The following is a 14,141-nucleotide window of genomic DNA, read 5'->3' as shown; positions in this document are numbered from 1 at the left end:
AGAATTCATCATTCTATGGAAGATGAACTTTTTGGTCCTGTTAAACCTGGCTAGGATTTGAACCTTGAACCTTCTGGATGTAAGGCAGAGATGCTACCACTCCACTGTAGAGATTACTGGAATAGTTACATAATATTATGTCACTTTTGTCAAAATTATTGATTGCATTCTTTGCCATAAAAGGCTTTCACTATTGTCAACTAATTTTTAAGCATTATAGTTTTATGCTTAGTTCTTAACTGAAGAAAAGTGATGTATATATAACATTTTGGTTATTTTAGTTTTTTTTCGATACATTTTCTTAAAAAATAAAAGAGATTCAATGTGTCATTGAAAAATACGAGGTGAAAAATAAAGTTAAATGCGAGAAATGATATCAATACATATGTGAAATTTGTATTTATAATAACAGCTAGTATAACTAAAAGCAATTTTACCACCATACTTAAGTTACAAATAAAGTTTCTTATAAATAGACTATGCCTATTTGTTATCTGAAAATGATAGTTGTAAACCCTTAATAATAGGAAAAGAAAATTATGTTATACTAAACACACACAGTTACACTGTACAAAAAATGTACAGAAAAACATTTTACCTGATAATGGATTTTGAATTCTTTAAGAGAATAAATATCAAAATGAGTGATTATTTATTTCCATTCATATAACAATTAATAAACTGAAAAAAATTCACGCTTTTATACCATAAAATGAACAAATTATATATAATGTACAGTGAAACTGCTATGCTGTATATATTATAAAATAAATGTTAATAAATGATTCTGAGAAATAAAGGAACTTTAATTGGGACTGCAAATGACCCAATAAGAATGGATGTGTTTATGTATAGAATGAAGATGATCATGATCATGATCATGATTCGGTGAAGGCTGCCTGCTATGGACAGCATAGTAGTTTCTAACCTTTAATAGGACAAAAATTAATTTTCATATTAAAAAAATGATTTTTTATTTATTAATTAATTCACAATTGCAAAAATCAATTTTTGTCAGGAATTATATACTTTTTTTCTGTTTAACTTCCGGGTCCACCATTAGGTATTGCTTCAAAGGATGAGATGAATGATTTGTAGCGTGTGTGAAAATACCATGCCTGACCAGGATTCAAATCTGGGACCTCCAGATGAAAGGCCGAGACACTACCACTTGCACCACAGAGGCCGACCGGAATTATATACCTGATGGACATTTAGTAAATTGACCGTCTAATGTTTAAACATGCAGTAGTGTTAAAGTCTAGAAATTTGTTTACAATATAATGAAAAACCTAACGTACATTGTAAAAATCACAACCCTTCTATCCTGTAACAAATCTATGTTACACATGTATGAAATTAATCTGTTGAATAATCTATTGACAGTTTTTATTTACTAATTTTAAAATAAATTTACCTGAAAAAAAAAGCAGTTAACTTTTATTATTCATAATAAATTGTAAACTATTACTATTCAAAATAATTTTTTTTACAGGTGATAGTGATAGACTGAAACAATTGACAATCTGCAATTTTGATTTTCTATTAGCTGCAGTAAGGACTGTATCTGTCAGTTATTTACGTTCAATATTAGAACATGTTCGTTGCTACCTTTTAGATCGTGATGTTGAACTTGTGTATTATACAGTTAGAAAATCTAGTGACGTTCTTACTAGAGATACTTTACAGTTTGGCGCTCAACTTATTTGTTGGTTAAGATCTGTTGCAGGTTAGTATATTGTTTTTTGGTTTTATTAAAAAAGGATTGTTTATATGTCTTTACATTTATTTATCTGTGATAATAATAGCTAAGCATAATTCTGTATACAAATGTTGAAGTTATTTTGTCTTTACAGGGTTGAAGTGTTAATTGGAGTTATTTAGACTGTTTATTTCTATTAATTTGGATGTTTAATAATATTTTACTTTGTACTTTAATAACTACTAATTATTTTTCAAGTATAACAAGATATTCAAAAGAAATAAAAAATGTAATGTCACTCAAAAATAGAACTGGAGTGCTAATTCACAGAAGCTTAAATAAGAGATTAAGGTTGTAAAAAAAAAAACTGTTAAGTAATTTCTTTGTTGAGGTTGACACATCTCATTAATCAGTTCACTGACATGTTTTTGTATTATCTAACAGTTGCTGTATCTCTACCTGGATGAGTTATAAAGTTTTGGAAGGAATGATGTAAATGTCAATGCCATTGACTGAGATGTTTGGACTCTAGGCTTTTAAAATATAACAGCTAAAATTCTTAGGTAACTATTTACTGTGAACAGCAATTATATACAAGCTTATGTGAAAACTGCAAAAGTTGCATGAAACATAAAGAGTGTTTTTTATTATACTATAAATTCAGGATCAAATTACACTGTTACAGCAAGTTTGTTGAGAAGATTTATAAGTTTTCAGTCAAGAATTTGATGAAGTTAAAGGAAGTGATAAATTGAAAGAAGTTATCAAGCAGCAGTTAAATAATAAAAAATGATAAATTAGAGACGGTACCTTAAAACTCATAGACTGTTATGACAAATATGTCAGTGTTGGGAGAGATTAAGTAGTAAGTATCTGGTGGTAGCAAAAAATCTTAACAGAAATACTTTCATATTAAATATTTTATAATCAAATAAACCATCTTTTCAAGATGTTCATCAACAAGTAATTTAAGATGATGTAAAGATAATTATTACAACAATTAAACTACTACTTTAGCATTTTCCACTAAGAAAATTGTGTATGATATTGATTATTAACTCTCTTATTATCAAGCAGGATACTCTGACTACCCCAGGCTGATTTTTTCCCTATAAGATTTACATACTTGTGGTTTCATGACTTTGTCCTAAAATGATTGAAATTGTATTCACACTCGTGACTGAACCATTTTTTTCTTTTTATAGTTATTATTGACAGGATATATTGGTGGGGTTGTGAGACTACCCCTCTTGCTATGAAATGTCTTATCTTCATATTTGTCAAAAATGAAGGTTTTACAAAATATTTTTCTCATTCCAATAAAATTCCAAAAGAATTTTTGCCCAACAGAAAGAAAGAAGTTCATTCTTCAATGTTTGGTTTCACAAATGACCCAACCGTAGTTTCCTATATTCCAAAAAAGGGCAAGTCATAAGCTTACTGTCTACTGAGCATCATGAGAAGAAAGTGAATACAAACCTGAAATAATATTCCGTTACAACAAAACTAAAGGTGCCATAGATAATGGAGATAAAATGACACCAGAATACAGCTGTGATAGAGGAACCAGGCGGTGGCCACTAAGACTTTTCATGGAAATGGTAGATATTGCAGCACTGAATGCAAATATTCTGTACACACAAAGATTTCCTGAATGGCAGGAGAATAATCAGAGCCGATGGAAACTCTTCATGACTGAGCTGGCATTTGGACTCAGCAAAGGCAACATGGAGGAAGTAGCTAGAAATATCAATTCTTCATAAGTATGTACAAGATGCACTGAAAGCATGTGGTATTGAAATTCTGACGGCAATGATCCAACTCTAGAGTTCAAGTTACCAACACCACAGCGATGTCAAGATTGCAAGAGGAACAAAGATTGTAAAACAAGATTCTGTTGTGATTTGTCAAGAAACCTGTTTGTAATAAACACAGAGAATAAACTGTTATTGTACGGTGCATGTTGTACAAAGATGTACCTGAATGAACAGTTCAAAAATGAACAATTGATTTGTTATTTTGAGGCCAAGTATTAGTTTACTGCAATGATAGCCAAAATGTACATATTTTTAATTTGACAGGTGTCCAATACTGAATTTTTCTTTTGAATTATATAAAATTTATTGTACTTTGCATCTATGTTCAGTTTAAAAACTTTCAAGAATTTTAAAAACTCTATTTCAATATCAAATAAAGCTATTCATTGAAAATAACAGAATCTAAAAACAAATATTACACTAAATCACAAAATTGTATTGGGGTAGTCAAAATACCCCACTTGGTAAAATAAAGGTGTCGAAAATCTTGGCAACGAGAGGGTTAAAATATTTATTATTTTCTTTATACTACTTTTATTTATTTATTGATTTATTGTAATTCAGTTATTTCTGTAAATGGTTATTGTACATAGGCAGTTGTTCATTTTGATTGCTCCAATAAATAAAGAAGAAAAAGATCACCTTCCAGTTTAAAAACATTAAAAACTCAAGATTGTGTGATGAATAATTTCAAGGATTCTGCCCTCATCACCAAAGTTATGATGTTAGTTGACAAACCTTGTATTTTGCTTACTGTAGCTGTCATTGGTGGTTGTCAATTTTATTTAATGATAGCATGTATTATTCATTATAATAGCAAAACTGCAAATATTTGGCAAGAATCTGTCTCACAATTAAAAAAAGTTGTCAAAATTCAATTTCATTACACTACTAATTGTACCTTATGAATTATCTGTCTTTTCATGTTCAGTATCATTAAAAAAACTAAATACAAGAAGGAAATGAGAAAAACTGTAAAAAAGTATGAAGTTAAGGCAAATTGATTTGATGATTACATACACCTAAAAATAATAAAAATAAATTTTATTAATATAACATGATTAAATTTATAAAATTTTACAAAAAGAATGGTTAAAAAGATAAACATTTATAAGCTACTACAACATCAATTAGGGATGTAGGCATTTACTATACAAGCATGTAATAGTGTCTAAAGTACACATGCTGCAGAAGGTGGAATAGTCTGTAATTCGCATTATTTTCCACACATAATGTTAAATTGAACATGCAGTAATAGAATTGAGATGGCAGCCCCAGTCAATTATTTCTCACTGGTCAAAAATCTATAACCACCAATAAATAAATAATCACTCACTCATAAAGAAAAGACACATCAGAAAGGGACACTCGCCCCATAATAATGATCTAATTTAACTTTGCAGGTAGGCAGTTTTTAATGAAGCTGTTAGTATTCCATAGGCGTACTGTTGCAGACATAAATGCATGAAAATCGTAGTCTTTTTTACAATATTTTAAACAATTTAATTCTACATTGTATAAAAATTACATAATTACATTGTTTATTGTGATATTGAAACTACGCATATTTTTTCTTCTTGGAAGTTGGCCATGGTGGTATGGGTTTTTAATATTACTGAAAATGAATATTTTCCTCTATTACTTTACCTAACTTCTTAGAATAATCACTTCTAAAATACTGTCAGTGTCTTTGTGAAAATACTTGATTAATAAACATAGAAGCTGATAATGTTTACTAGTTTGTCCATTCTGTTAAAATTTGTTTTTTCTTTGGGTATGAGATTTTTATAGATTCTTTTTCTCCTTGACAGCACTGGTGTACCACTTTTTTCAAATACTAATCATGTTTCATATAATACAATTGAATGGAATTATTAACATTTTGTGGTTGTTTCATTGAATATCATATCTAACTCTCTTGGTTAAAAAATGTTGTGCATTTCTTCTGAAATTCACTTGCCTTTGGTATTTTGAAGAGATTGTTGTTTTTGATATTTTGAAGAGATTGTTGTTTTTCTTTCTGCTGGTACAGCGCTAAAGATTTCACTGCCTACAAAGATATTTTAATTGTGCTGACAATTCATTCAGCAAAAGTAAATGATTATTTTTACTTTTAAAAGTAAATATATATAAATAAAAATGATTAACTACCAATTGCTCAAGACAATGCAAAAGCATAGTAGCAGAAATTTTTGACTAAAATGTTGAGATAAACTAAAATATTTATATTTTTTTAAATATTCACCAAGCAGATAAGGCGACATAAGAAAATAGATATTTTAAAAATCTTAAATCTTCACAAAACGTTTCTTACATCCTTAAAAACATTATATTGGAAAGGATGAAATGCAATAAGGTGAAATGTTTAGAGCAACATTGTAATGAATTCAGTTTTGGGAGTCAAGAGGCAGATTTTGAATTATGAAAGAAAATATTTAGTAATATTGAAAGAAAACAAATAATAGATCATAAGAAATATCTTTTATTCATGTAACCTATCACTTTTACTTTCCCATCTAGGAATAGTATTTTAATCGGTCCAATTTGGGCAGGTGCAGTTTTCACCAGACCTTGACATTTTGACACCTAAGGAATTCAAAAAACCGGATGGAAATTTTCCAGATGTTAATGTTTGTATGTACGTGTGTTCAGTGTTGGCCTCTAAATCCTTATATCTCCAGAACTACTGGACCAATTTTGACCAAACTTGGTTAGATTACTTCTATATTTCGAGCATTGATGCCATTAAATTTTCAACACAAAAGGTCAAAGGGTGATGCTGTAGAGCAAGGTCACCCTCAGTATCTGGAGATTTTACCTAATTAAAGCCATATTTTTCTTAGGCACTTTGTTAACAATTTGAAAAAAAAAAATTTTAAATCATACCCTTTCCCCAGAAAATGTATAAAATCATATGTTGACTTAAAATTTGATATGTTTTGTGTAACTGTACAGTATGGTGGTATAAAGGTTCCCAAAACCCTGTTTAAAATAAACTGAAGTATTTTTTTTCTCTAATATTGATAAATGACTGTATTGGTGCACTTATCGAAACAGTTATCTCGCTGATACTTACCTTAGTCAATCTTAATGCTTGTGTAATTATGACTACTTAATATTGTTTAGTGGTGGGTTCAATGCATCATAAAAATATTTTATGAGTTTTGTTATTTCAAAAACATCAGCAATAAAAACTATAATCATTGTTAATGGGTAAAATAACTTTTTTCTACAAAGTAATTATAATTATGTATTGCTACTATTCTGACTGGTGAAAGTTATCTCCTATTTAATACTCAATTTGCCTTATAATCCTTGCATTACAGAATGTCATCACCTGTCTTTCTGCCTTTTGTATTATAACCTATGTAATTATGGGGTAGCATTCATATAGATTGGGTTAATTGTATTTTGATAATTGTAAATTGATTATTACTATTAATTGCATTTTTAGATACAAGTGGTCAATTAATGAGTCATATGATAATATCTGCAATGGCATGGTGTGATGGTTATACTGATCCTTTACTTGTACCACTTAATGGTTGGCTTCAGCCTCCTTTACCCCTGCAAATAAAAAGTAAGTCTTGCAATACATTTTATTGCCATATAATATTTCTTAATAATAATACAACTATTATATTTCTTAACAATAATAAACTTGAGCTATAAGTAATTTACATATATATTTTTTTTTAATTTTCTCTTAAGCTTTCTCCAATGTATTATAAATCTATTAATTATTAATTTAATTAAGTTGCTCTTAACACAGTTACTCTTTTTTGTTATTCAGGAACTAATCTAGAATCCCAAGATAAAAATTAATTTATAGTTGTAAAGAATAAAATAGAATATATTCTTACATAAATTCAATTTTTTTTAGACTTTACAATTTAAAATTTGTATCCAAAAATATTTGATCAGCAAGGTTGTCAAATTACTGTAATTGTAATATCTTACTTAACATTTGTTAAAAGTTTTTCTGGGTTATCTCTGCTGATATTTATTTAAACACAGAGTACCTTTGGAAAATATTTTGATTGTACTTGATTATTATATTAACTTGAGAGATAGTGCATTGTAGGCAGTCATGTTTTACACTACTGCCTTTAGGCCTTGTAAGTGAACACACCATGAGTCATTGTGACGCATAATGATCCTTAGAGGATCAGCTTGTACACATTCAGCTATGTGTAAATCTCAGGAAATCAGCATCTGAGTTACTCCAAATATTTTTGTGAAGACCTTAGACCAGCTTTAGAAGATATAACATTTTAAATGGCACCTGATCTCTTGGCAAACTGTACTCCAAAGTCCCCGTAATTGAAAAAAACTGACTGATCTTTAATGAAATTGTATATTTAGTATTCATACAGTTCACAACACATAAAGGAGCTGTTATTAGGTATACTAAATGATCCCTTACTTAAAATAAAATTAAAAGGTTTTGATTACAGGAATGATATTATTCTGTTGATGTTGTTTTAAAATAATATAAAAAAAGCTGAGTTTTCTGCATTTCTGTTTAATGTACATAGATATGTACTCAAATAATTTTCATGAACACCTTCTAATTATTATTTATTTGGTATTTTTTTTATATTCCGTATTTACTCGATTCTAAAACGCATCATTTTTTCGATATGATCATTCATAGAAATAGAGTGCATCTTAGATTTGAAGAAATACTATGGGCAATAACCTACTCATAAGTAGGGATAGAATATCAAAAGTAAAATTTTGATATTGCTTTTAAAATTTCCCCAATATCGATCCAGGCTATACATCAATAGTGCCGATATTTGTTGTTATTGTTTCTCTCTACTCTCTTAGTCTAGCATAGTTCATTACAGAGTGAAGTTTAGTTTTTCAATAATTTAATCGTTAATGTGGTAACAAAAAGGTTACATTACGACACTGCATTAAAATGGAAAGTTATTGTATTTGCGGAAAATAATGGCAGTAGAGCTGTCAGCTGTCATTTCAATATTAAAGAGGTCAATATACGACATTGGAGAAAATTGGAGAAAAGATTGTTAAGCAAAATTTTTAAGCAGAGCATCAACCAAGTATTTTACTGGACCTAAACGAGGAAGATTTCCCAAAACTGATAATGCTATAATTTGTAAACAAAATCATACAAAAGGACTACCAGTAAGCAGCCAGATGATGCAATTAAAATCTTTGGAAATCACCAAGGCCATCGATGTGCAATTTAAGGGAAGTCGAGGCAGTTGTGAGAGTTTAATACGTCATAGTGGACTTTCATTACGATGTACATCAATTTGTTAAAAACTTCCGGTATATTTTGAACTAAGGTTAACAAATTTTCAAACACACTTAATTCAACTTAGAAAGAATAAAAACTATCAATTTAATCACACTGGTAATGCTGATGAGACGCCTATTTTTTTCTATGTGCCTTGTAATTATACAATCAATGAGAAAGGAAAAAGAAACTAAAACTGGCTACCAAAAACAGAGAATTATAGTAATGTTATGTGTCACAGCTGATGGTAAAAAATGACCACCATATTTAATACTGAATAGAAAAAAATATGCCAAAAATGAACAATTTCCCAGTGATATTGTAAATAGAACACAAAAGCAAGGCTGGATGATGGCAAATCTTATTAAAGATTGATTGGATGAGGTATGGAATAGATGTCCTAACTTTCTACGTAAATTACCCAATATGCTAATACTAGACCCATTTCAAGGTCATTTAACCAAAGAAGTAAAAAATAAAATTATTCAGAACATTGGTGATTTTGTGATTATGCCTGGAGGGATGACAAGTGGAGGGATGAATCGTGGTTAATGAGTGAAGACCTCCCATTACTGAGGAAAATTAAAAAAGCTAGGTTCATCAAGAGTGGCATAGCGGATATCAACGTCATAAAAAGAAATCCCAGAAAAGTTAGTTTAAAAAATAACATTTGTTTAAAAAATGTTATTACAAATGCCTTAGATGGGTCAGAGGATCATGTATATGAAACTATATGGAAGATACAGATAGACTCCTCATACACAGATAATTAAATTGGTACTTAATAAATACATAGGTATTTTCTATTATAATAAACTTAATTTGAAATATATTGTTGCAAAATTATGTGGTTTATATTTTTTCCTTTAATTAGAGATCTTTTTTTACTTCAAATAATGAATTTTTAAAATGAGAGTGTCTTAGAATCGAGTAAATACAGTATATTTAGTATTTTCTTGTAATTAATATTTTTTCATGTTTTTAGATTTTAAATTAATAATATGGACTTTAACAACTTTTTAGTTTTAAATGTTATAATTATTGTGATGCTGCTCTGAATCAAAGTTTTTACCATGGTTTCTCTTGACACATCCAGGCAATGAATTGGATAATCCCTTTTTTTACACAAGGAGTAACATATCTACCTGTTCCTGACATGATTCATTTAATATATTATATACTGATCAGAATAAAAAATTTATTTATTAGATTTCAAACTTCTCAGGTAATAAAAATTTTCAAATATAGTTTTCTGTACTTAGAAATTTAATATAAATATATTACTTTTTCTGAGTAAAAGAAATTCTGTTGATTTTTCTATTAAAGCGATATTTAATAACTAAAAAAATATTTTATTTAATTACTAAATTTATATTTTAATTATTATAATAATAACATGGTATTTTAATTACTTATATCACATTATGTAGGTGTGGTTTGCAGCGGAGGTGTTAACTTAATAGAACCGACGCCAACAGCTCAACATGTTGTTGTTGTACCTCACACTGGTGACCCACAATTATGGCATGTCATGTCAAACACACTTGTTTATACTTTTAAAGGTAAGTAATTTGTTACTGCCATAGCAGAAAAAATATTATTGGTTGACATTTTATATAAAACTTACTTTCCTTTCTTTAGTTGAAAGAATACATATTACTGGAGTTTTTGAAGTTTTGTTTAAATTATCCATATACAAGTAAAATAATAAATACTTGCCCAATGAAGTTAAGATACAGAATAAGAATAGGGGAAGACTAGAGGAAGAGGATGATCAACCTATTGCAGAAATGCCTCTGATTAGGCTACTTATAATTCTTGTAAAATTAAAGTAAAAAAGTGTAGCTTTTATGAATATCATCTTTTATTTTCATCAACTTTTTGATTCAAGAAGGACTTAATAGAGTTAAATATTTTCTGCAAGCTTTTTTTGTTCATTTCACAATATTAAAAGCAAATACTTAGTTAACTTAAGTCAAAATTTCATAAAAAAAGTGTGACGACACAAAGAATATTTTGCTCTAATAATTTATTACTTCAAATGAATTAAGTGTATTCAATCGCTTCTACTTTTCAACATGTAGATTCATATGAGAAAAAATACAGAAATAATAAAAACAGAAGGAAGCTGTATAAAACTGATCCTTTTAAAACCAAACTTATTTATAAGTACATTTAATGAGATTCCTTACATTTACGAAAATATGTTATAAGATAGTATTTCCTAAACTAACAGTAATAGCTTCTTTGATCTTATAATTAGTCGCACCTTCCCACAACATCTGTAATATAGATATTTGTTCATATTCAACACAAACACACACACATATTCAGTGTCTAGATGTTTGAGATGCAGACATGTAAAATCTACAGACAGGTGGGCTATTGCTTAGGCAACATGTTCTTGAACATAAAAGAGTATCCAAGCCATGTATGTATGAGGTGTGTCTTAGTAAGTGGATATCACAATATGGAATATACGATGTTGTCTACTGCTATTCATTACAACTGACTTAATAATCAAGGTCACATACATACTCAAAATATGCAATTAAAAAACACATAATATTTAGGTAACTATACAAAAAGAAAAGATAATAGATACTCCAATAAAAGAAAAGTTAACCACATTTTTCTCACTTTCGAGGCAACATAGCAGTCATAGTTTTGGAGGCAACTACGACTGCTCAAAACAAAGTATGTGTAGTTTGGAAATCACTGCTGTAAGATTCTACTCATTTGAAATTGGTTCTTGTTTAATACGATACATTTAATCAAAGAGATTCGATCGTTTGTCTACCTATAAATTCCTCAAAAACAAAGAAAAAGATAATATGAATCTCATATTTTGCTATATCTTTTTATAAGTTAGAAATAAAATATACTTTAATATATAATCATCAAATCATTGTTCACGTTAGATAAACATTCTAATCTATATTTGTACTTAAGTACTTAAAAAAATAATTGTATTTAAGTACTTAAAAAAATAAAATTTACATCTAAAGATTACAGGAGAGAGAAGAAAATTTGGTTGACCTCCAAGGCAGTGGATGTCTGGAGTGATGGATGGAAGGAATTTGGAGGAAGATAGTTCGCGGGATAGAAGAGTTTGGTGGTTCGGATGTTAGAAACGACCTTTATAGCTGTAAACACTTGCCTAGAAGAAGAGTTCAAATATATTTATCCATTATATGATTAAATTTTAAATATAAAATTATTTTTAAAATCTTACATCTCACACTACATTCATTTTTTTTTTTTTAATTTATGTCTATCTCTTTGAAGGTCACAATGGAAGAATTCTATGTTTAGCAATAACAAAACAGTCACAGTATTTATTAACTGCTGGTGAAGATACATCAATAATTGTATGGGACCTGAAAACATTTGAACTCAAACTTAGAATTTAGTAAGTATTTTTCACCCTTACATATAACTGATTGTTTTTACAACAGTAAACTAACTAATATGTCACAGATTTTGTTTCCATTTTGGAACATTTTTTTTGTAGGGGTAGGAAAAAGCTCTGCCAGATGCTGTCAGACCCACACTAAAAACAGTCCAGGTCTCTAAGCCGCTAAAAAACCTTCCCCTCTTATCACGTAGGGGTCTGCTCTAAACCATATGGTATGTACACAGCCCCTGCATGATCAGCAGGGCTACTATCCAAATCTAGATGATCGGTGTCCCAAGGGGGTGATCGAGTGATGACTCAAAGGAGCCCCTGCCACCCACCCCAAGAAGCTGGCGCCCCTTGATCACCTGTCATCAAACTCTGTCTCTGTCGATCTGCATCTCCTCAGCCTGTTGTCGATCGATGAATGTTCTCTGATCCGGCTCACTCAGCAATGTAACTAACTTCAGTACCCTTTCTTTTTTTTTCCTGTTTAGCCTCCGGTAACTACCATTTAGATAATTCTTCAGAGGATGAATGAGGATGATATGTATGAATGTAAATGAAGTGTAGTCTTGTACATTCTCAGTTTGACCGTTCCTGAGACGTGTGGTTAATTGAAACCCAACCACCAAAGAACACCGGTATCCACGATCTAGTATTCAAATCCATGTAAAAATAACTTCAGTACCTTGTCAGGCAGCTATTTCCCAGCAGGCATCCACAAGTCTGCTGCTTCTGTTTGCATTAATTTGAAAAACTTGCATTAACAGGCGGATTTTTCATCACTGCAGCCCTCACCAGCTGCTCTGTTCTACCAGTTCTAGCAGCCACTCCAGTTCTACCAGCCTGGGACACATAAGGAGTTTGCACTGCCATATCTCCTAGTTCCCTGATGTTCTTGAAGCAATTAGCTATCATACCATCTACATCTTATGAGTTCACTACTATCGTATACAGTACCTCCCACATCGATTTCCTCACCGCCAAATACAATCTTGGCTGCACGACTATCAACTAATACTCTTAATCTCAACCTTGTCCTTCACTCTCCCTACATTCGGTGCCATTTGATAAGTCCTACTCATCTATTTAGCTGCAGTAGATCACAAATCATGTATTAACACAACATCTCGTTCTTCCTTGTCTGTGAATGAAACTATTGTTTTTTACTATGGCAATTCAGCGGGTTTCCAACTGGGCAACCAAATCTTTCCTCTGCTTAAAATAAGTCTTCCAACTAGTATACACCGATACCACTTCAACGGGCTCGAGCATTGACCCTTCCTAGCAGGTAAATCAGTGCCTCGCACTGAGATACCAGACTCAGAGGCAACAGACGAACATTTGCGAAGTCTACCACCTTGCAATGGCCTCCCCGTTAGCCTTAAGACCAGACAGCATTCCACATCACTTTTCAGATCTTCGTAATCGGACATCAGAAGAGACAAAGAGGATATTTTACCAACACCAACAGTAAATAAACAACAATGTATTGAAATACAAAGTTTTACCAATTAAAGTAGGCGTAAAATGCCAGAAAACGATATAAATAACTGAAAACTGAGTTTGTTAGTCCCAATGACCCTCGACACAATACAGTGTAAGGAAATAAAAATAGAAACAAAAATAGTAACTTCCAACCTACATTGCTATGATAAATAACTCAGACACAAAGAAACACGTAAATAAATTTTAATTAAATTAATAAAACAATAAAAACAGGGACCGAAAACATAAAACACAACTCAAATCAAAAACAATAACAAACAAAAACAAGAAGAGTGAGCCGAAAGAACGTAAAAACGAACACTAGCACAGAGTTGAAAGAAACACGTCTAATCACCATACAACTCCATTAACTACGCGTAGCTTATTTGCTGCAAAAGTACAGTTTTATGATCTCAATAATATATGCTATCAAGATAGCACACAGTGGCATATAGTCATACAACA

The 14,141-nt window shown here is 30.4% G+C and overlaps 1 protein-coding gene across 5 annotated transcripts in view; it reads left to right on the top strand.

Moving 5' to 3' along the window:
* Positions 1-14,141, top strand: part of LOC142331061 (protein qui-1) — an 889,030-nt gene that overhangs the window by 833,033 nt on the left and 41,856 nt on the right. For all 5 annotated transcript variants that reach the window (XM_075376703.1, XM_075376704.1, XM_075376705.1 and 2 more), the window contains 4 exons: positions 1,496-1,729; positions 6,974-7,099; positions 10,219-10,350; positions 12,077-12,200. In XM_075376703.1, the coding sequence (XP_075232818.1) occupies positions 1,496-1,729; positions 6,974-7,099; positions 10,219-10,350; positions 12,077-12,200 (616 nt within the window). The remainder of the gene's footprint in view (positions 1-1,495; positions 1,730-6,973; positions 7,100-10,218; positions 10,351-12,076; positions 12,201-14,141) is intronic.

This window comes from Lycorma delicatula, chromosome 10 (assembly GCF_047948215.1).
Source record: "Lycorma delicatula isolate Av1 chromosome 10, ASM4794821v1, whole genome shotgun sequence".
Classification (NCBI taxonomy): domain Eukaryota; kingdom Metazoa; phylum Arthropoda; class Insecta; order Hemiptera; family Fulgoridae; genus Lycorma; species Lycorma delicatula.
Note: the sequence above shows the minus strand (reverse complement) of the source record. Positions and strands in the feature narration are given on the sequence as shown.